This window comes from Trichechus manatus, unplaced genomic scaffold (genome assembly GCF_000243295.1).
Source record: "Trichechus manatus latirostris isolate Lorelei unplaced genomic scaffold, TriManLat1.0 scaffold00003, whole genome shotgun sequence".
NCBI classification, from domain to species: domain Eukaryota; kingdom Metazoa; phylum Chordata; class Mammalia; order Sirenia; family Trichechidae; genus Trichechus; species Trichechus manatus.
Window position 1 is genome coordinate 10,646,670 of NW_004443939.1, and position 24,676 is coordinate 10,671,345.

Below are 24,676 nucleotides of genomic sequence, written 5' to 3' on the forward strand. Positions count from 1 at the left end.
ACAGCCCTCTGCCCAGCAATTCAGTCCCTCAGGGAGTTTGGGTGTGTCTATGGAGCTTCCATGACCTTTCCTTGTACAAGTTGTGCTGGCTTCCCGTGTATTGTGTACTTTCTTACTCTTCACCAAAGTTACCACTTATCTATTGTCTATTTAGTTCCCTCCCCAGCCCTAAAGTGTTTTTTTTTAATGGTATGTGCTTTTAACAATGATGAAAAAAATTCCACATACTATTTTGGAGACATTTTTATTAATAGTATTGTTTAAAAGTCATGGAAACACTCCAACCTTTCTAGCTTTGGCAAATCATTTATCCTTTCTCAGCTTCAATTTCTCTGTGTGTAAAATCAAGATAATAACATCAAAGTACGGAGTTAGAATAAGGAATAAAAATGCTAGAACATAAAAAGGGGGTCCGCAAATGTTAGTTTTCTGATTTTCTTTAGTAAAGCTAGTTGTTTTATGGAATATTTTTATATAAGGTCTTTTGTGCCAGAGACTGAATTCCCTTCAGTCCAAATCCAGAGAGCTGTGTGGGCTAGGAAGCTTGGTGTGTCATAGACTTAAAATAGGCTTGAATTTGGTTTCTGTCACTTCCAACATAGTCACGTTTTGTTCGGCTTGATCATTTCACTTGGCGAGAAGACATTGGGCCCGTTGTGCTCATTTGCATATCCTCAGTGTACTCAGAAGGAGCCAAGTTTGACTTTGTTTAAAGGATTTAGCTTCTTGCAGTTTGTTCTTCTGCAGACCTACAAGGGGATTTGTCCCAGACCCCTCGTTTACAACAAAAGTCGTTCCGTGAATAATCTGGTAGGGAATGAATACAGAATAGACTCCTTTGTTTGCCAGACAGGTGAGAGCCCTACTTTCTCTTGTTGCTAAAAATCTAGACTGGAAAAATAACTAATATTACATTAGTACTAAATTAGCCTCATTCCTTTGTAATCATTACCCTCATAATGATTCCACTGAAAATCCAAGAATAACAACAGAGATTTTTTCCCCCCCAGGGTACTAAGAAATTTGAAAAGTTTTATACTGTTAATAATAATGATAGTATCTAATAACTGTGTGCCGGTTTTCGATCTTTCAAGGTTCTTTCGTGAACATTATCTCATTTGATTTGTATGTGAACCAAATAAGATAGGTAACGCAGGTATTGTTCCTGCTGAATAAATGAGGAAACTGAGGTCAGAGAGGTTAAGTTTCTTGCTTAAAGCTATTTTGAATTTTCAGCCCAATACATCTATCCCTGAATTCCCTCTAACTCTAAGGGAAAAGGGAATCTAACACTAATGAGTTATTGCGTTCTACCAGGTACTTCACTCATTCTTTACAATTCTAGGAAGTAGGCATTATCATTCCCATTTTTACAGAGGAATTTGCTCAGAGAAACTAAGTACCTACTGAAGATTACATAGATAATGACAAAGGTAGTATTCAGAGGTTTCTGACTCAAAAATGCACTTCCCTATTTTACTATGTTGTCTCTATGTTGTAGGTATATATGTGCTAGGTCCTGTGGTAGACAATCTTCCACACATGTGATTTCTTTCTGTCTATCCACACACCCACAGACATTTGGACACACTCATTACTAGGGCACGTGAGACCCAGTTCCTAGCAGCAGTAAGAATGGCATCCGGTTATAGGCTAACATTTTATGTATTGGGTTATACATTTTCTTGTCACAGCGTGTGAAGTGAGAAGTTCAAAGGCAGCATATCTGCTGAAGCTTCAGTGTTACTCTCCACTTTTCAAACTCACCTCATTTTTCCTACCTCCATGAAACAGGAGGAAACTTACCATGAGGAAATAGGTGCAAAGCAATACCCATTCTCAAGTTAAATCAAACCAGTTGCCATCCTGAAGTCGATTCCAACTCATGGCAACCCCTTTTTATGTTCTAGTGTTATGCCTTCTTATTTCAGCTCTTATACTATAAGCAAGTGTCCTTTTGGCAGACTATTTAATAACAATTTTTCACACTTTTGTGCTTTTTGTTGGTAACTTCATTGTTTAAAATGGCCCCCAAGCATAATGCTGAAGTTCTGTCTAGTGTTCCTAAGCTCAAGAAGTCTGTGATGTGCCTTACAGAGAAAATACGCATGCTAGATAAGCTTCATCAGGCATGAGTTATAGTGTTGTTGGCCGTGAGTTCTATGTTAATTCATCAACAATATATATTAAATAAGTACCCATGGTGGTGTAGTGATTAAGCTCCACGACTGCTAACCCAAAGGTTGGCAGTTTGAATTCACCAGCCACTCCTTGGAAACCCTTTGTGGCAATTCTACTCTGTCCTATAGGGTCACAAGGGGTTTGGTTTGGTTTTTTAAACAGACATACACATAAAACCAGGTTATATATTGATTGGTTGACAAAAATATTGTGACCAGAAGCTCACGAGAACTTAATCCCTTACTTGTCCTAGGAGCAGTGGCTCAGTGTTCACTGATTAGTGTTTGCAGTGACCTTACAGACTATCACTACCACAAATAACAAGAATCAACTATATATTATATTCTAATTTACTGGTGCTAGAGAAGCTCACTATTTAAACGAAACTTTTGGACCCTTTACCACTCTAGTCCTATTTATAGTGTAGCATTTACAACAACGTATTGTAATTATCTTTTCTCTGTTTTCCTTACCAGACAGTGAACTCCTTAAAGGCAAAATAATCATCTGTGAATTTTGTGTCAACCTAAATTTTCATAATATGGATTTTCTTAAAGCAAACTACCTGATGAGGTTATTGGTTGCCGGGGCATATCATTATGTGACCCCTCTCTTTAGTACTCCATAATTCTTGTGTTTGTTACCAGTTAATTCATTAATGATACTATGCCCAACATGTTGGATTTTAATAGTCAGACTCAAACTGATAAAAGAAAAATATGCCTCACGTCCTATACATATTACATTTTTTTCAAGCAGATGTATAAGATTGCAAAATATAGTTCAAAGTGTTAATACTCATAATTATTGGCTTCATATGAAACCATTTAAGAATAATTCTGGGGTTTCAAAAAAGTATCAAGTTATACAGTGCTTCTGTGCTGGAGGGAAATGCAGACACCATTCAAAACAGACATTTCACTTTTGTAGGTGAGAAAAAAATGAGGTCCAGAAAGGTAAATGATTCGTTCAAGGTCACACAGCTCATCAGAGACTGAACTAGCTCTGACTCCAGGCCCTGTGTTCTCAGGCCAGTGACTTTGCAGACACTGAGGCCAGAATTCTTTAGTGATGTCAATTCTGGAAGACACAGGACTGGCCCTGTAAGTCCAGACAGGCCATGACAAGGGCATGATTTCTGGAACACCACATTATCATAGTTGATCAGGGCTGATAGCCATTGGAAGAAGAGCCCCGTAGTCCATATTAATGCTCTTGGATATATACAGTCCGTTTACGTGGCGTTTAACTTTTAAGGTGTTAGAGAAATGCAAGTCTGCAGCACTAGGAGAGGAAACATCAGAGGGGGACCCACACATATACCAAGTCTTCATAATGTCCCTTTGCAATTTTTAAACACTTAAACTTTTTAACTTCAATAAATTATGTTGGAGGTTTGATGGAAACAAATTTTAATAAGCAGTGGATTCTTTTTTTCTCACAGTGGATTTGTGTGTATAGAAGAATTGGAGGTCATTTTAAAGTATGCAATGTAATATTATACGTGTTATTTTAATGAGTATAACGTTCACTCTCTTTTGTTTTTGCACCCAGATTCAAAGGATTCCAAGGAGAAGAATAAAATGGAAATCCTGTACATACTGGTACCGAGTGTTGCTATTCCCCTGGCCATCGCTCTGCTCTTCTTTTTCATCTGTGTCTGCCGCAATAACCAGAAGTCGTCATCACCACCAGTCCAGAGACAACCCAAACACGTCAGAGGTCAAAATGTAGAGATGTCAATGCTGAATGCGTACAAGCCCAAGGTAAAATTAACAATACAGAACTGCATTTATTCTATGGACTTCAAGTCAAAACAAACATTATAACCATCTCAAGCTTAAAAATCAAATGATATAGAATCAGGGTTTATAACACTGGAGTTGTTTTTTTTGGCAAATGCACAGACCAACCATAGATCTCTAACTTTGTCTAAGGCTGCTTGAACTTATTTTCATCAGTATGTCTACTTCCTGTTGTGGCAGCCATGTTACATCTTACCATAGGGTTGTTGGACTAGAAGGGATCTTGAGGAGACCATCTGTATCAGCCCCATAAACCAAAAATCCAAACCCACTGCTGTCAAGTTGACTCTGACTCATAGCAATTCCTCAGAGTTTCCAAGGCTGCAAATCTCTATGGAAGCAGACTGCTACATCTTTCTCTTGCGGATAGGACTCAGAATTGCCAAAGAAGGATGTTCCATACTCTTCCACCAAACTGAGAGGAAAAGATAGCAAGAAAGAGAAGAGACAGGCAGAGAGAGAAAGAAGAAATTCAGCATTGCTTACTAACTTCGCAGTAAAAGAAATTCTTTTTATGCCTAATCTAAATCCCTTTATTTTGGGATTAAGTATATTTTAAGAGAAATGTTATGCTTTCTCTCCTGTCCTTCCTATACTCTTTGCATGCTTTTTTATAACCTACCTAGCCTTCTCCTCTCTGTGCTAAATCAGCTCACTTCCTTTGAGCTTTTCCTTATCATATTTCATCAGTTGGGTCTCTTGAGGTCCTAGCAAGGAACCCAGGGTCACTGGCCTTTACCTTTAATGGAGCACACACGCTACGTCTTTGAGCTGAAATACAACACAAGCTTTCTCTCAGGAAAGCCAGCACCTCAATCACAGTCCTCTCAGCAAAGATTTCATTAAATAATTTAGGATTCCTGCATCCCAAAGCCTGTTTTTTCTTCTTGTTTGAATCTACCAGCCACTCCTTGGAAACCCTATGGGGCAGTTCTACTCTGTCCTATAGGGTCACTATAAGTCGTAATTGACTCGGCAGCAATGGGTTTTAATCTTTACAGAAGCAAACTGCCACATCTTTCTCCTGTGGAGCAGCTGGTGGGTTCGAACCACCAACATTTTGGTTAGCAGCTGAGCACTTAATCACTGCACCACCAAGGCTCCTTAATGTAATTTTAGGGGAAAAAAATGCCTTCCTACTCAAATTAACTAATCCTTTCACCTAATAAGTAGAGTAGCATAATTGGGATCCACACATAGCCCTCGTTTTATTTTATTTTGCTTAGTGATTTAGATTTTTTTAAATTTATTTAAAAGCTCTTGAAAATATAAAAATTTTGCTATTGTAAAATCATCTGTTGGTGAGGTTTTGAGGTTTCTTAAATGCTAAAAATTCTTTTTCAAATATTCTCTCTCAGCAAAACCACTCTCTTACTAAGTGTGAATTATTACCATTAAAAGAGCCACAGACCCAGAATACCATAGAGTTCACACAGAAGCTTGGGTGACAGGGGTGGGTGCGAGAATTCATCACTTGGTATCCTAGCTTCTAGCTAGGCGATCCATGTACATTATTGCATTGTACATGCATATTCTATTCTTACAAAGCTATAAAGGAGTAGATTTCAGAAAGTTTAGGTTTTGAGAAGTTAGGTGAATTACCCATGGTTAAACACCAGTAACCGGTAGAGTCAGGTTAGAACTTTGTTCTCCTTTAATGCCTGAGCCTTGTGCTTCTCACTGCTACAGGACCCGGGCCTAGAGGGTTCTCCAGGGTCTGGCTAGTATCTGAAGGCTGGTCCAGGCTTTACCCAGGAGTCCTGGTAGTCCTGTAAGTCACTTTTGACCATGAGTCCTTTCTCCAGGTAAAGCTGGGCCTGGGGAAAGAGATCATTGTATGGATTTGTAGGGGAGAAGTGAGGCAAGAAGTGAGAGGGTAGAAACTGGGAGCAAGGTTTTCTACTTCCCCAGCATGAGCCTGAGCCCTGGAAGTTCCAGGAAGGCCAGTTGATTGCTGATGAGTACATCTATGCCAGGGTGGGGGCACCTAGGACAAGGACCAGTTCCCAGGAAGGACAAAGAAGTAAAAGATCCTGCCTTACCTACTTGTCATAGGAATTATGTTTCCTTGAGACTGAGTGGCTGGGACTTCAGGGAGCTGGTAAGAGTGGGCAGGGAGAAGCAAGAGAGCAGTGAGTGATGCATCTTTCTCTCCACCTGGGGACCTTGAAGACCATTCCCCTTCTTCTTGCTGTCCTTTCTTAAGGTCAGATTTGGAGATCTTTGTTGTTTTTTTAATTGTGCTTTAAGTGAAAGTTTACAGCTGAAGTTAATTTCTCATACAAAAATTTATACACATATTGTTTTGTGACGTTAGTTGCATTCCCCACAGTGTGACAACACACTCTCCCTTTCCACCCTGGGTTCCCTGTGTCCACTCAGCCAGTTCCTGTCCCTTCCTGCCTTCTCATCCTGCCTCTAGACAGGAGCCACCCATTTGGTCTCGTGTATCTGATTGAACTAAGAGGCACACTCCTCACGTGTATTAATTTTTGTTTTATAGTCCTGTCTAATCATTATCTGAAAAGTGGGCTTCGGGAATGGTTTCAGTTCTGGGTTAGTAGAGCATCCGAGGGCCGTAGGTGTGGGGGTTCCACCAGTCTCTGTCAGACCATTAAGTGTGATCTTTTTAGAATTTGAGTTCTGCTCCACACTTTTCTCCCACTCCGTCTGGGACTCTGTTGTGTTCCCTGTCATCGGTGGTAGCCAGGCACCATCTAGTTCTGGTCTTTGGCTGCTGGAGTCTGGTTTATGTGGTGCTTTAGTCTCTTGAGCTAATATTTTCCTTGTGTCTTTGGTTTTCTTCATTCTCCTTTGCTCCAAGTGGGATTGGACCGGTTGATGCAAGCTGCTTGCAAGCTTTTAAGACCCTGGATGCTACTGGTGATCTTTGTTTTTGAAGGATATCAGAAGCCCAAAGCATGTATACCAAACCACCCCCTAAAATTCTAATTATAAAATTTACTTTTAATCATATAAATATATATTCAATCATTTAAAATGTATGCATTAATATATATTTATAGTCATTTAAAGTGCACACATCCCTGAAGGAATTAGTGAAAGGCTCTTAGTCATCCATTCCTAGGTGTGAATTGGCTTCTCTGACTCTGGGGAGATTAGAACTAGAAGAGCCTTTCAGGTAATTCCTCAAGTTGCAAAGGGAAAGTTAAAGTGCTGGAACTGGAATCCTGCCACTTTGTTCAGTGTTCTTTGTCATGCAGTCATTTCCCTCCATTACTTCATTATTTAGGAAATACAAATGTACAGGAAACAGATACAATTTAGGATGGAAATCAGGCATTAGACTCTGACCTCCTGCCATGTTACTTTTCCAAGTCACGGGTGGCAACCTCCAGAAAGGAGGTGACACAAGGAAGGAAAGGGCTGACTCATGGGAGGAAAATGCAATGCTGTCTTTCCTACCACCTCCCAGGCACAGATTATGATAAAATTCTTGGAGGGAGATGAAGAGCATCATCAAATAAAGCCCTCCAAAAATCAGCCCCCCAAAATAACTTGATCTGCTAATTACAAATTATTTTTAGATGTTCCTTACATAAATCTTAGGACAGTTCAACTAAAGAACACAGTATTCACCTAATTTGAGTTATTATACACCTTTCAGAATGACAAGAATACATTTTTTTTTAAAGTGCACACCTCTGGAGAGACAGTATGATGAACTTAAGAGTGTGGGCTCATGGGCTTGACTGTCTGGGATTGCCCTAAGATCTTGGACAATGTCCTTGACCTCTCTTTGTCTCAGTTTCCTTCTATGTAAAATGAGGATAATAAGAACACTGGCCCACTGAGTTGTTAATGGATGAATTAGCACGTGTAAAGCACTTAGAGGAGTAGTAAGTATTAGCCATATCAGCACCAGTCTTGGACAGACAACACTTTGAGAAATACTGATGTAGACCAGCTGGTTGAAGAGGAGACTAGGCTACTAGAGAAGTCTTAGCAGCAGCAATGGTAGTAGAAGAAAATAGAAGGGTTAATATTCTTGTACATTCATGAAGGAATACCTAGTTGACCTTACAGCTACCTTTACATATCCCATGACTTCAGGCTTCTAGTGCAATAGCCGTTATTCCATGAGATTCTTCCTCTGGTCATTTCTATTATTAAATGTTGAGAAGCCTTAGAAATGCCAGAGATCTGGGCATGAGAGAGACCCAAATCAGTTTGGTTGCAGGAGTCATGCTATGTAGCAGCCACCTCCCTGGAGAACTGGGCTTCTCATTGTTGTGGTAGAAACCATGGGGAGGGTCATCTCCATTCAGGAAAATGGTCTATTAGTTTTGTAGGTCAGCCTCAATCTGTAACTCGATTCCATTTTTAATGGAGATTTGTTTTGCAGCACATACTATCCAACAGGCATGACGCCTTGGATTTATGTAGTCTTTGAAATAAAGATCTCAGAGAGCTTTGCGGCATAAATAGAGAAAACTAGTACATATTGACTAATAAATACATATTGTCAAGAACCATCTCAGGAGCTGTTACATCCATTATTTCATTTAATCATTACAGCTGTTATTATCACTGCTGTACAACCAAGGTAACTGAGACTCCGACAGATTAAATAAAAAACCAGTTGCCATAGAGTTGATTCTGACTCATGGTGACCCCCATGTGTATCAGAGTAGAACTGTGCTCCACAGAGTTTTCAATGGCTGATTTTTTGGAAGTAGATCACCAGGCCTTTCTTCCGAGGTACCTCTGGGTAGACTCGAACCTCCAGCCTTTCAGTTAGCAGCTGAGCATGTTAACCATTTGTACTACCCAGGGACTCCTAACACATTAAATAACTTGCCCAAAGTCAAAGAGCTAGTAATTGAAAGAGATAAAATTTGCATATGGGATTTTCCAACTCTAAATACAGCTCTTGCTGACCCTATAATAACTTTTTCAAAGAATAAACCAGACAACCAAACACGATTCAATTTGGTCAGTGTGTGCTGATGAGTAACCACAGGTAGCACCCTGGTTTTTGACAAATCTCGGAGAGGCAAGTGCCTACAGAACAGTTGAAGCCTGAATGATGTAGCCCCAGTCAGGGAAAGGTGAAATTTGGCCAGAGCATTAATAATACTCTCTCCTCCATGGTCAAAGAGACAAATGTAAAAAAAGTCTGGGAGAAATTTTCCCAGCGATTTCATGAAGTAAACATTGTTTTCATTGTTTCTGGATCATCTCCGAAGCATCTTTTGTGAAGTCTCCCAGTGTCAAGATTTCTATAACACAGAGCTTAGAATTTATCCTTAAACAGCTCACAGGCACTTTCTGAAGCATCATAGAAGTAAGAATAACTCAAGTATATTGGACTGGGAAGGGAAAGGAAGCAACAAAAACAAATGTTAACTCTTTTTTTCTTACTGTCATATGAGATTTGGCTCCAATCAAATTTGAGTTATTCAGTTGTTTGTTTTGGTTCTTACTGAGTGCCTTTCCTGGAAAAAGCACAAAGGACTTTGTAGACCTTAAAGAAAATTCCTAAATGTAAACAGTCGATCTCTAAAACTGCTTCGAAAGGTCACTGACACATAAATATTACATGTACCTATAAAATCTAAAAGGAAGGGACACGCATAAGGGGGGAAGAAAAGAACATCCTGAAAACAAACACCCTACCAGAGTAAAATCAAAAGGATATTCGGAGGCCCAGATCAGAAAGGAATGAAGGATGGAAGTTGGTCTTCCCTAGCCTCGTTCTTATTTCTTTTTGGCCAATTCAAAAGTTAAATACCCTAAGGTTCTTGTTTCACCAAGTGGATTCACCCTTCAGGGTTTAAACTATCTGTTTCCATCTCTCTTCACTTGCTGAGTTGCTAAAATTCCCCTGAGTGTTTGCATTAGGAAGTAGAGGCTTCTCTGAGAGATTAGAAACCGATACCCTTCAGAGAGGACAACAGCAGGCAGACTGGCTGACAGGACCTGGCCTGAGTCCCCAGAGAGGTGAATGGCGCAGTAGGAAGTAAAATCTTTTGATGAAGCCTGTTTCCTTCTAATCTGTGGAGAGAGGAAGCTCCTTACCCTTTTGCATGTGGAGACCCCCACAAGAAGAACAAGTTTTAAAAGATTAGACTACTGCCCCTCCTGGCATCCAGTGAACCAGACAGGCATACTGAGGCAGAGCCATGAACGGTCAGGAGGTGGGGATGTTCTCCTTGGCTCCACCTCTAATGGCCCTGTGACCCTGAGAAGCCATTTAGCCTTTCTACATCTCAATTTCCTCATCTGTGCAGAGAAAGAAGTAGACTGTATTTATGTACTGTTTATTTTCCTTTTATTTCGCTCAGCAAAAGATTTCAAGCCATTCGGCTGGGTTAGATAATTCCCTCTTTTCCATCTCTAAAATCTCTGATGAGTACTCTAGCGATGCCTGAAATAAGATTCTTCTGATGCATTACAAATTTACAGTCTGAGTGGTTTTTATTTTGTTTTTGTACCATAGAAAAATGGCCCTTCTCAGAGAAGCCTGGAAACTCTAATTTCCCTTCTCCCTGTTTCTTTTCCCTGTCCTCTTCTTCGCCCCCCTCCCTGTCCCTACTCCCAACTATCCTGGATCTGAAAAACAGAGCAATCTTTAATCGTGCTTTGGCCAAGGAACAAAACTATGGAGTGTTTACTTCAGGGAATAGAAAGGGGGCAGAGCCTCCTGGCTCCCCACCTCCTGTTCTTCCCAGCATGGCTCACCTACCTGGGCATCAAGCATGCAGAGATGTTAGCAGGTGGAGGCTTCTGAGAATGAGGAGCATGCAAGGGCCCTGGGAGAAGGGAGCCGCAGCAAAAGCACTTAGTACAGCCCAAAGCTGAATAGCCCCTATGGGCAGCTCCTAACTGATATGAGAAAAATGCTTTGGAGGAAAGCAGGATTTGCCTAGCTTTCTGAAGCTGGCGGCGATATCATATTTCTCAGTTTACCCTCATCCCTTGCCAGCTTCTCTGTTTCTTTACTTCCAGGCAATTCATCCCTCCTTTTCCTTTCTAGCCTTAGTACTTGCTGAATGTACTGACACTTCATTATATTTATAGAATATGATCTGCGTCTCTCCCCTTTGTCAGCAATGTGCTTTCATCTAAAAAGCCCTGCTGGATGGAGTCCGGTTACCCTTCTTAAACCACTGTCCTTACCAACTGTCACCACATTTGGTGCTAAACCGTCTTCAGTAACTTTTCGGCTCACTCGTTAAAGCTGTTTTCTCCCAAGTCGTCCGAGCTCACCATTCTATTGACATGACCCTCTTCGGAGTCATCATGATGTAACTTAATCTCGTGGTCTTTTGCAGATCTTCATCCTCTTTAATTTCTCTGGAGCATTTGATATTCTTAACCACAGTCTTGAAATACTTTTCCCCTTGGCTTTCCTCCTGTCTTCTTCCCCCGTTTCCTTCACTACTTCTTCTTTTTTAATTCCCTAAATGGGAGTATCCTCTGATGGTTGTTGGTCTTCTTTTCCTCTCTCGCTCCTGCTTTCATCCTCTAACATGGCTTTAGCTGTCACTTGAGTACAGTGATTCCCCAGCCTAGAACGACCAATCTCAAGTTGTAAAATTCTTTGTCCTGGCACCCAAGGCTCCATACTGTCTTGGCCTACATTATTTCTTAGTATTTTTCTGGTAGGTAGTTTGATATACTTGAAAGAGCAAGGATTTAGAACCAGAAAGATACAATTATAAATCGTGGCTCCATTTTTTACTGGCCATGAGACTTAGGCAAGTTGCTTAATTAACTTCTCTGAGCCTTTATGTCCTCACCTATAATCTGTTGCTGTTCAGTTGATTCTGTCTCATAGCAACTCTATAGGACAGAGTATAACTTCCCCGTAGGGCTTCCAAGGAGTAGCTGGTGGGTTCGAACTGCTGACCTTTTGGTTAGCAGTCAAGCTCTTAACCACTGCACCACCAGGGCTTAAAAGGGATATTTTGACATTTAGAGATAATGTCCTAGCATTCCACAGGTACTCAATAGTTTGATTACCTATTGATTAAAATATTATTTTGATTACAGTGATGCTATGAAAACCAAAATCTTTTCATCAACCAACAAATGCTGTGTACTGGATAATGTGGAAGGAGGAGGAAATTATCATAGGATCCAGCAGCCCGCAACATTAACTAGGGTGAGGATAGAGGCAAGGGAATCCTACCGAAGATTATAGAGGTAGCTCTTTAGATGACTCTGGGATTCCTTGAGCCCATTCCTTTTAGCATAAATTCCCCTGCCCCACACCTTGCTCACAACCTAGGTAAAATCCATCAGGGTGGAGAGGGTCTGATAGTATGTAGCCTCACTTACCTCAAACCTATGTCTATAGAAACTTAACTTCCGGGAAGGATGGAGTATTATAAATTGATATCTTTTTTTTTTTTTTTTTTAATAAATTGGTATCTTATAAATGGGTATTATGAATGGGTGAAAATATTTCACATGTATTACCCCAATTTAATCTTTACAACAACCCTATAAACTGGTTACTTATTTGAGCCAGATTTTTGGGGTGAGAAAACTGGAGCTTGGAGGTTAAGAGTTTTCCCAGTCACATAGCTAGTAAGTAGCATAGCAGAGCCAGACCTCAAACCCAGGTCTGCCCGGGTCCAGAGCCCAAGTGCTTCACCATTTCACTCTATTGCCTTAATTTTCAGGATGACTGAAACATATAAGCCGAATTTATAAGCCTGTGGTGGCTCAAACTGACATTAAAATTACTGGCATCTGTTACATCTATTTCCAGGCAGAACAGGACCTCTCCCATTGACATTATAAAGTAACTCCACCACAGAATCAACCCTGGACACCACCAAACATTCAAACTAACTATCAGAAAGCTATGTTATGGAGAAAAGAATTGCTTCTGAAGTTAAATCACTTCCAGAGAAGTGCAGCTGAACTCTGAGCAAATGTGGCAAGATATTGGTTGAAACTCCCTCTAGAATTCGATTGCATAAGCTAGAAGGCACTTCGTTCTGCTACAGTCTTTGAAACTGTCCATAACCCCAAAATAAAATAACTGTGGCCTTTAAGCTTTTAACATGTAATCATTTCCATTTATGAGTGGGGTCAATTGTTTCACAATTCTAATACTGTTTACCTAAGAACCAGTGAAACACACAAGAAAGCAAAATAGCTTTGGAGTCAAGCAGATTGATGTCAACAGCCAAATCCAGATACTAAGAAATCTCACACTCATACACTGTCCAGGGCTCTGCATTAAAAGGTTAAAAGGTTTTGTTCACTTATCCCAGTCTACAAAAGGCGACAGCAGAGTATCAGCCAGAGTAAGGTCTAGCTCAGAGACAAGGCAGCTCTTACTCCCTGAGCGTTCCACTTCTACGCCAGGAGTCCTCATGCTTTCAAAGTTATGGAGCCCTTTGAGGATCTTATGAAAACTATGCCTCCTCTTTCCAGAAAAATGCACCAACCTCAGAGACATACTTGGATTTGAATCTTGGCACCAGCTAAGCCCACTTAATAGTTGTGCTTCATTAGGCGAGCAACTAAATGACTTATTTTATTTTATCCATAAAATGGGAGAATAACAACATGAACCTCACAGAATTGTGATGCCAGTTAAAGGAGTTGATACATTAAGCACTTATCTCAGACAGCAGACAAGGGGATGTAGCTTAATCATTAAGAAAGCCAGCTCTGGAGTCTGAATTTAGCACCTCCCTGCTGTGGGACCACTTAAACAACCTGTTACCCAGTTTTTCCATCTGTAAAATGGGCATAATAGTCATAGCTACCCATCTCGTGGTGTAATTGTGAGGATAAAAGGAGTTAATATGTTTAAAGTACTTACAGCCTAACACATAAGCACTCAAAAAAATAATTGTAGCTGTTATTAGGATCTCAGGGTCTGGCACATGGCAAGTATTCAACACATGGTAGTTATTATTAAACTCAGATTACAAACTCATCTAGATTAGGAGCTGTGTTCGTCTCTCCTCAGGATTCTCTCATGGTTTCTCATACGCTATTTTGTATGTATACTGTTTGGTGTACAGTATACATAATATCAGTTGACTGACATATGTAACCAACTATTAAATATATCTTAAACAATTGGCTGTACATGAAAATAGAGCACAGTTGATGACATGGCCCAAGCTCTAGAGAGATTATATTTTAAAACCTTGACTCTCAGACAGTAGCTGTGCAGAATATAAAACCAGTGAATGTCAGTCAGATGTTCTTGTATTTTTCTGTAACGGGTATTCCCAAAGCATCTTCTCAAGTAGAGTGCTATTTTCTCTGCCTGTGTAAGTCAGAATTGCTCAATCAGGTTCTTCAGACACACTGTGGTCACTTATTATGCAGGGAGCAGGGACCCAGATCATTAAGTAATTGTCTGATCCAGAAAGCCATATTCATTTATTCCAGTGTTTCTCAAAGTGAGGCCTCCAGGCCAGAAGCATCTGCACCATCTAGGAGCTCGTCACAAATGCAAAACCTTGGCTCTCACCACAGACCTACTGAATCAGAAAGTCTGGGGGAAGGACCCAGCAGTCTGTTTTAACAAGCCCTCCCAAGGGATTCTGATGCTCACTCTAATGGTAGCCAATGCTGATCAGTGCTCGAGATTTGCAGAGCAAGTGAGTCCCCAAATAATGTAGATCTCAGAGAAAGCTGTAGCTTCCAGAGAGAAAAAGGACTTGTAATGTCATCCCATTACCAAAAATGCCCCAGTAATATCTATAGAGCCTGGATCTATGTCATCATTCCTGACAGGACTGAGAGCAGGTGACTCTGGGTAGAAACCGATCTTCTCCTGCAAACACTTGCGTCCTGCTAGAATCTGTTTTTTATGAATAGCCAAGGACATTTGTAACAGGAAAACAGCCGCCAAAAGGGCAGCAGTCAGTCTTGGAACATTGTTATTGTTGTTAGTTGCCGTCGACTGGACTCTGACTTATGGAAACCCTGTGTAGAACAAAATGAAACATTGCCCAGTCCTTCATGATGGTTGACATGTTTGAGTTCATTGTTGCAGCCACTGTGTATGTTGAGCGTCTTCCAACCTACAGGGCTCATTTTCTAGCATTATTTCAGACAGTAGTCATTGTGATCCATAGGGTTTTCATTGGCTAATTTTTGGAAGTAGATTGCCAGGCCTTTCTTCCTAGTGTGTCTTTGTCTAGAAGCTCCGCTGAAGCCTGTCCCCCATGGGTGACCCTGCTGGTATTTGAAATACTGGGGGCATAGCTTCCAGCATCATAGCAACACACAAACCACCACAGTACAACAAATTGACAGACAGGTAGTGGCTTGGAGTATTAGGGCATGGGAAAGGAACCATCCTTAAGTGTCAGGGGTTGCAAGGACTGCAGGGAGAGGTTTGGGGTTGATTTATGAATGTGAGCTTCAGTCCTTTTTCAGCACCTGCTGTTGAAGCCACTTTCCCATCTCAGACAATCTGGGTTCTGGTTCCCTCCACTCTAATGTAGCTCTGCTTTTTATCCATGTGTCTACTTCAAGTTGGACTCAAAAGTAGAGCAATCATACCCCATTCAGGCTAGAGGCAAAAAGTCACAGAGCAAGGTCCATGCTGCATACAAATGTAGGTGGCCATCACAAAGTCCCCACTTCATTTCCTGTGGTAGTCATTTATGTAAAGTGAGCAGGAAATGGCAGGCTAGTAGTAAGGTGTTTCAGCAAGAGGAGTCATTTCAAATACATTATCACCTAAGGTGAAAAGAAATGAAGTCCCTGAGTCTGTCTTCTTTTTTCATCTGCCACCTACATAATTACAATTTTTAAAAACTCTACCCATGCTTCATTGCTTTCATATATAAAGTTCATAGATCTAAAAGGGTCACACACCCAACTTAGATTTCATCACTCAGGTGAAAGAAGTTACCAGCATCAGCTTGGTCTATTAGCTGTTTCGACAGTGATATAACAACGACATCAACAACAACTATACCTTATCCACCTCCGCCCACAAAAAATGACTCATGTCTAAAATAATCTTCATTTTCCTTCAGTGAATGAAGAGTTCATTTAAACTCAAATACAGTTGCTCATCAGAACTTTCTAAGGAAACGAGCACAATCAGATTTTAGAACAATGTATCAATTGCATCAACTTTGATTTTTATCCTCCCCTCCCAAATTATATGATTTTTAAAACTGCACTGGGGCACATGTGTGTTTACTTTGAGAGGTAAAAATGTTAACATTTAAGCTGAAAGCCTGTTTCAGTTTTAAGGTACTTAATTGCCTTACAGCATATAATAAACCGAGCCCATCTTGTCATTCAACTAATGGAGGGAGTGATAAAGAGATAGGAGCTGGGGACCCTATCCATTCCAGTTTTCCTTTGTACTTGGTTTACTTTGGCACCGTGCCCCATGTGTATTTTACACTTCTTTACATTTTGTACATCCCTGTATGACAAATATTTGTCAAACAAAAACTAAACAGATTTATAACCCCTTAACTTGAAATGAGCCAAAATTGAACTGCCAAAACTTTATGACTTCATTTTCTTTCATAGTTTTCCACTACATTGGTTCAAACAGACGAACCCCACTTGAGGTCAGGCAGAGGTCATTTCACTTTCATTACTAAAATATAATTTACAATATGCCAGACCTAAACAAGTTTAGCCTAAAGGGTTTGTATAATGTAAACCATCTGTTCCTCAACAATACAGCTAATTTCCTGCCATCACCGTACAGTCTACTGACTGCTTCTTTAAGGGCTTTTACGACTTTTTAACTAGTTCAGGATTTATGTAAAATTTGAAAATGAGTCTATAGTTAAGACTCGTTTGTACCAAGTAACTTGAGCATTTTAAAAATGCAAATCACTTTGCAAATTATTCCCTTGGAACCAAGCTCCAAGTAGCTTTTTCTGGGCATTTCTGTACCTGCTGCTGTACAGGTGTTTGAAGGAAAGGTTTTGTGAAACCTGCCCTCTTAGAATCATTTTGTGCTTCTTTCCAAAGCAAACCCCATGTCACTTTGACCAGCTCTGGTGAACCCACTTTTTCCTCCTATACGCTGGAGGAGAGTTTGGACTGAATACTATATTGCCAGCCAGGTATTAGTGAGATATGACAAGACACACTCTGGGTTGAAATGGACTTCTTTCATGTGTCTGAACAGGGAGAAGGCGTGACTTTCGTTCCACAGAGTAGCCACACAGTGCAGGCTGACCTCATAGGCCCTGCAAGGTGTCAGGCCTCAAGCTGAGCCTCCAGACACATTCTGCATCAACCTGGGATTGCTGGCCAACGGACTTCTCTGGTTTCAGACAGAATTGTGTTGCCCAAAGCCGAAGGCCTTGCAGATCCAAGTGCAGCCCTTTATGGCTCTCCTGAAAATTCTTGATATTTTGTCTAAGCCTTTTTCTCCATTTGTAAAACGGGAAGAGTAAGTTGTTGTTCCGAAAGTAAATACAGGCAGTCCCCGGGTTATGAAGTCCGGCTTACAGGCAACTTGTACTTGCCCTTTAATGTTATGTAAATTTGCCCTAACTTTAAAACAGTTGAACCAACCCCTACTCAGCAACAAATTCTTCATCACGGTCACCTTCACTTGCTGCACGTGCAGCTGTTAAATCAATGAAAAGGCTTCCAGCCTTCTCTTGCAGTAAAGTAAGGCTAAATAAGAATCGTACACACCTGTAGCAACTTACTTACAAATTCCTCGTTCGTAACTCGAGGACTGCCTGTACAACAAGAGAACAAATTTGCTTACCTCAATGTAGGGGAATGCAGCAGGCCTTCTTACCTGTAAAGCCCCAGGGCCGTGTGTCATGCCTGAGCCAAGGTGCTGTCCACCCCCTCTTCTCTTCCAGTCCCCAGAAGTTTGGCCTGCTTGCTTCCTTTTCCCATCTGCTACCATCCACTCTTCCGCATGGATTCTTCCTCCCTCCACCTCCATCGGCACCTCCCAGAATTCTGAGGCCATAGGCCTCTCAAAATTCTCACCTAACCTCAGTCTCCAAAACAAGTTGTCATTTTTTAAGGATTTTTTTTAAAGCTAACAACTGCAGGAGAACAGAAAAGGATTAACAGGAGGAAACGATACATTTTTTTAAATTAGAGGGCATTATAGGAGACACTCAAGAACTACTGAAGACTATAAATGAACCTAAATTGTTTGCATTTACTCTACTTCCTGTATAATTTCTCTAATAAGGATAATAAGAATGATTTAATGAGCACTTAGTAGGTGAAACTTACAGACATATATGGTTGCATTTAATCCCCACTGCAACTACGCAAGGTAGATATTATTTCAAGGATATGGAAACAGGCTTAGAAAAGTTTAGAAACTTAGCTAAAGTCAGCCAGCTAAATAGGACTCATCCCACAGGGTATGACAGGAGTTAAGATTTGTTAAGTACTTAGAAGAGTGTCTTGCACATAGTAAGCACTTTGTATTAACTACTATTAATAGAAAGCAGTAGAGCCAAGTTGCAAACCCAGATTTTTATGAATCGAAAGATCACATAATTTGAATTACACCACACTGCTTATGGTTTGGAGTCCTGGTGGCACAGTGGTTAAGAGCTCGGCTGCTAACCAAAAAGCAGCAGTTCAAATACACCAGCCACTCCTTGGAAACCCTATGGGGCAGTTCTACGCTGTCCTATAGGGTCGTTATGAGTCAGAATCAACTCAATGGCAGTGGGTTTGGTTTGGTTTTGGCCTATGGGTGGGAGTCGCTGGGTGGTGCAAACAGTTAACGAGCTTGGCTGCTAACCAAAAGACTGGAGGTTTAAGTCTACACAGAGGAACCTCAGAAGAAAGGCCTGGTGATCTACTTTTGAAAAATCAGCCTTTGAAAACCCTATGGAGCATAGTTCTACTCTGACACACATGGAGTCACCAGGAGTTGGGTCAACTCAATGGCAACTGGTTTTTTGGTTAGTCAGCAGGAGGTGGGGGAGTTCCTAACTCGTCTTTGTATCAGTCTAACATTCCTTGGGTTTAATTCCTAATTCCCACTTACCCTCAAAAGTTGTTTTAGTACTCAGTGCCTTGCCCTTCTGTATCATGAAAACCTGTTTAGGTCTAAAAGTAATACCTACTCTGCCACATAATTTGAGTATGGATTGGATAAATTGGTTATAAATTAGATTTATTTACATCATTAGGAAAAGTCCTAATGGAAATCCCCAATCTTCATGTCATACAGGAAAAATTCCCCTTTGGTAACTCTTGCCAGCAAAAGTGAAATCATTGAAGTGCTGCCAGAGGAAAAGGTAGAGTTGATTCAACCGGTTACCTTTCTCATCACCCACATACTGTGCTCCCAACAGAACTACATTAGCTCCAGAAAGAATGTAGACCCTATAAGCAAAAGGCAAAGTAGTAGATGGACCTGTGATTGCAGAAGAAATGTCCTGATTTAATCAGACAGAAAGATTGGTCTTATGTTTTTAAATTTAATTATTTGAATCCATATATATTTATAAGGTTCAAAAAATTTAAAGTGTGAAAAAGAATGAAATGCAAAATCTCCCACCTCTGCCCCCTCCTCCTCCCAGTTCCAACCTCTACACCCTCCCCATCCCCCAACCCTCCAGTAAAACCAGTTGCCTGGGAGCCAACTCTGACTCATGGCAATCCCATGTGTGTCAGAGGAGAACTGTGCTCCATAGGGTTTTCAATGGCTGACTTTTCAAAAGTGGGTCACCAGGCCTTTCTTCCAAGTCTCCCCAGGATAAACTCGAACTTCCAACCTTTCGGTTAGCAGCTGAGTGTGTTAACTATCATGCACCACTGGGGGACTCCTACTCACCACCCCACCCCCCACCAGTAACCACTGCTATTTGTTTCCTGAGTTCCCTTTCAGAGTTCCTTTATGCATATGGAAGCAAATGAGAATATATTCATTCTTCTTCTGTTTTACACAAAAGAATTATACAACATTAACTGTTGTTTTACTTTTTATTTTTAACTTAGCAATAGTATTTTGGAGATCTTGCCGTATCAGTATGTAGAAAGTTGCCTCATTTTTTATGACTATATAATACTCTGTTTACTAGATCCACTGTAATTAATCTCCTGTAGGTATATATTAGGTTGTTTCTAAACTTTTGCTATTATAAGTAATACTGTAATGAGTGGGACTGAATTAATAAAATTTAGTATATTGAATGTTTAAAACATTACCTTGCCATTACTTTAAGCACAAGTTAACTTTCCTGTAAGACATTTCTAAATACCAACTCCATAAGATCTGCTTTAATGACTAAGTAAGTCCATTTTGTAATGAAAACTACTCTTCGCATAGAAGAATTAAGGTGCCAGTATCCTTGGTTCCATTTTGTCCTTTCATGGGGAGACTGTGCTGCAAGCATATTTACACTCATATTTAGGTTAATGGGCATTTCCTCCTGGATTTAATATAGGAAAACATCAGCCTAGAACAGAACGAATCATCATAAAACCAACTTAGTTGAGTTTAGATTAAAGAACTCTTACTTAAGTTTGCAAACTGTTGTTTTAAACTCTGTACAGAGAACTCTGAATTCCATATGTATTCGCAACACTGTCAGCTTCAATTGGAATTCTCGGAGCAGCATTCTTTTTCTTAGAAGTAAGCATTTTAAAAATAGTTTTATGTAAAAATGTATCGCTCTTACGACTTTCAAAAACAAAAACAAATGAGACTTAACATTAGGCTAGATTTGAGGTGAATTTCAAAAATAGTAAAAACACATTTACCGCCAAGATCAAATGTCACAATTTTATACTTATTTTCGTTGTGAACTAGATGCTTTCTTCTGTCAGCTTTAAGGTCAATCAATAAACAACCCACTTTTAAAGCCCTACAGATATAAATTGGTACGAAGGGCAATCCCTCCCTTCAAGAAACTTACGATGTGATTGAGGGGATAGAATATATGAGTAACAAGAACGGCAACAGCAAGGTAATAATAGCTAAATGTTAAAGAGCACTTACCGTGTGCCAGACTAAGTTCTGAGTACTTTACAAGTGTTAACTAGTTTAAGTATACAATAACCCTGTGAGAGAAGTACAGTTATCATCCCCATTTTATAGATGAGGGAATTGAGGCACAAGCTGGTTAAATATTGTATCTATAGATACACACCTGGTAAGGGGTGAGCGCAGGATTCAAACTCAGGTTGTTCAGGTTGTCTGGCTGTGGAGGCCATATGTATAACCAGCCGTCACACTGCTTCTTGTATGAACCGTCCAAAAATAAACCAAACCCATTGCCCTCGAGTTGATTCCAATTCATAGCGACCCTGTAGGACTGAGTAGAACTGCCCCATATGGTTTCCAAGGAGCGGCTGGTGGATTGAAACTGCCAACCTTTTGGTTAGCAGGTGAGCTCTTATCCACTGTGCCACCAGGGCTCCCTTAGCCACAGTTTCAGTTACCCACGGTCAACCTCAGTCCAAAAATATTAAATGGAAAATTCCAGAAATAAACAACTCATAAGTTTTAAAGCACACACTGTTGAGTAGCGTGGTGAAATCTCGTGCCATCCATCCCTCTCCGTCCTGCCCAGGACGTGAATCATCCCTTTGTCCAGGGTATCCACGCTGTATACTCTACCCACTAGTCACTTAGTAGCTGTCTTGGTTATCAGATCTACTGTCTCGGTATTGCAGTGCTTGTGTTCAAGCAACACTTATTTTACTTAATAATGGCCCCAAAGCACAAGAGTAGTGATGCTGGCACCTGGGATATGCCAAAGTTATTGTTGTTAATGTCTGGCTGTGCCTAATATATAAATTAAACTTTATCATAGGTATGTATGTATAGGAAAAAACAGTATATATAGGGTTCAGTAATATCAGTGGTTTCAGGCATCCACTGGGGATGTTGGAATGTATCTCCTGTGGGTAAGTGGGGACTCGTGTAGTGCTTTCAGACAGTAAAGGCCAAAGGGACTCCAGAGATGGCAAAGATCACTGAGGTGTAGTGTTCAGGAACGTTTCAGATGAAGTGAGGCCTGAAACAGTCTTTTTTGTAAGTGCCAGGCTAAGAATTCTGGCTGTGTCCTCTGCAGCAGTGCTTCTCAAACTTAATGTGCACCAGCGTCACCTGAGGGTCTTGTAAAATACACGTTCTGATCTGGTAGGTCTGGGGCGGGCCTGGGAATCTGCATTTGTAGTAAGCTTCGGGTGATGCCAGTGCTGCTGGCCTGAAGACCACACTTTGAGTATCAAGACTCTAGGCAACAGCAAGAAACATAGCGGGTGGGGACTGTTGAGTAGGGGAGTGGTATGAAGTTGCCTGTGACACCTCCACTAAGTTGCAGCCAACAATTTTAAAGACTCACGGCCCACAATATCTCATTTAATCTGATTTATATGCTCACCCCCACTCTTAAGAAATGTTTTAAACCACACCTTTCCTTTCTTTCATACAGAGCAAGGCTAAGGAGCTGCCTCTTTCTGCTGTACGTTTTATGGAAGAATTAGGTGAATGTGCCTTTGGAAAAATCTATAAGGGCCATCTCTATCTCCCAGGCATGGACCATGCTCAGCTGGTTGCTATCAAGACCTTGAAAGATTACAACAACCCCCAGCAGTGGACAGAATTTCAACAGGAAGTCTCTCTTATGGCCGAACTGCACCATCCCAATATTGTCTGCCTTCTAGGGGCTGTTACTCAGGAACAACCTGTGTGTATGCTTTTTGAGTATATGAACCAGGGGGATCTCCATGAGTTCCTCATCATGCGATCCCCACATTCCGACGTTGGCTGTAGCAGTGATGAGGATGGGACTGTAAAATCTAGCCTGGATCATGGAGATTTTCTGCACATTGCAATTCAGATTGCAGCTGGCATGGAATACCTGTCTAGTCACTTCTTTGTCCATAAGGACCTTGCAGCTCGTAATATTTTAATCGGAGAGCAACTTCATGTAAAGATTTCAGACCTTGGGCTTTCCAGAGAAATATACTCAGCTGATTACTACAGGGTGCAAAGCAAGTCTTTGCTGCCTATTCGCTGGATGCCCCCTGAAGCCATCATGTATGGCAAATTCTCTTCTGATTCAGATATCTGGTCCTTTGGGGTTGTTTTGTGGGAGATTTTCAGTTTTGGACTTCAGCCATATTATGGATTTAGTAACCAGGAAGTGATTGAAATGGTGAGAAAACGGCAGCTCTTACCATGCTCGGAAGACTGCCCTCCCAGAATGTACAGCCTGATGACAGAGTGCTGGAATGAGATTCCTTCCAGAAGACCAAGATTTAAAGATATTCACGTCCGGCTTCGGTCCTGGGAGGGACTCTCAAGTCACACCAGCTCTACAACTCCTTCAGGGGGAAATGCCACCACACAGACCACCTCCCTTAGTGCCAGTCCAGTGAGTAATCTCAGTAACCCCAGATACCCCAATTACATGTTCCCAAGCCAGGGTATTACACCACAGGGCCAGATCGCTGGTTTCATTGGCCCACCAATACCTCAGAACCAGCGATTTATCCCCATCAATGGATACCCAATACCTCCTGGATATGCAGCCTTTCCAGCTGCCCACTACCAGCCAGCAGGTCCCCCCAGAGTAATTCAGCACTGCCCTCCTCCCAAAAGTCGGTCCCCAAGCAGTGCCAGTGGGTCGACTAGCACTGGTCATGTGACCAGCTTGCCCTCATCAGGATCCAACCAGGAAGCAAATATTCCTTTACTACCACACATGTCTATTCCAAATCATCCTGCTGGAATGGGCATAACCGTTTTTGGCAACAAATCTCAAAAACCCTACAAAATAGACTCAAAGCAGTCATCTTTGCTAGGAGACTCCAATATTCATGGACATGCCGAATCTATGATCTCTGCAGAACTGTAAAATGCACAACTTTTGTTAATTGTGATATACAGGACAAACTAGAATGCCGTAGAAAAGATTTATATTCAAATGTTTTTATAAAAGTAAGGTTCTCGTTTAACAGACATTACAACAGGTATCTTCTGTGAAGTTTAACTGTGTCTTAGCAAGATGGCCAGACACCACCCCCGCAAAAAAAACATTGTGGGATTTATGCTCCACTGAGGTGCCTGACATGGCATTGGGATTGGTACATATGGTTTCAAGTACTGAAAACTGCAAACCAGTGAAGAGGAAAAGAACCTTGTGATTAAATAGCAAACCAAAAAAGAAAGTCAATGGTGCTCTGTGTATTTGCCTTTGGTTGCCCTGACTAGTCTCTCCTGAAAATGTATATATAGTAGCATTTGTCTACCTGCTGTCTTTTCTTCAGGGCAAATGTTCAGGAATGATATTGATTCAATTTAGACTCTAATGCGTGTTTGTATGGAAGTGATATTCAGAGTAAATGAGGAAACTTTAGCCCAAATTTGAGATCCCAGATGGAAGAAAATGAGCCATAAGACAAGTATACAGATTCCCTGAAGCCTCCTACACAATGGAGCTTCTTTGGGAAGGTGCAGTGTGCCTTTTTTGTGAACCTCCTCTTCTGATCAAACAGGCGGTTCCACATTTTCCTTTTTCACAGTGTACTTACCCAAGCCCTTGAAATAACACAGGGCATCGGACCACAAGAAGGCCAGATGTGGATGCTGGAATTGATTGTTGATTGATTAGTTCTCTTTACTGCATTAGGAATGAGACCCCAAAGGAAACACAGTCAGAAAAATGGCCCCTGAGGCTAGATCTGCATCCTTAGGAGAAGAACAAGGGTTCCTATGGAGACAGCCTCCACAGGTGCTTCCCTGG

At 41.0% G+C, this 24,676-nt stretch overlaps 1 protein-coding gene across 2 annotated transcripts in view; it reads left to right on the forward strand.

The window, feature by feature from the left end:
• Positions 1-23,950, forward strand: part of ROR1 (receptor tyrosine kinase like orphan receptor 1) — a 484,054-nt gene extending 460,104 nt beyond the window's left edge. For both annotated transcript variants that reach the window (XM_004369015.1, XM_012555471.1), the window contains 2 exons: positions 3,736-3,947; positions 22,361-23,950. In XM_004369015.1, the coding sequence (XP_004369072.1) occupies positions 3,736-3,947; positions 22,361-23,788 (1,640 nt within the window). In that variant the 3' untranslated portion in view covers positions 23,789-23,950. The remainder of the gene's footprint in view (positions 1-3,735; positions 3,948-22,360) is intronic.
• The last annotated feature ends 726 nt before the right edge of the window (positions 23,951-24,676 follow it).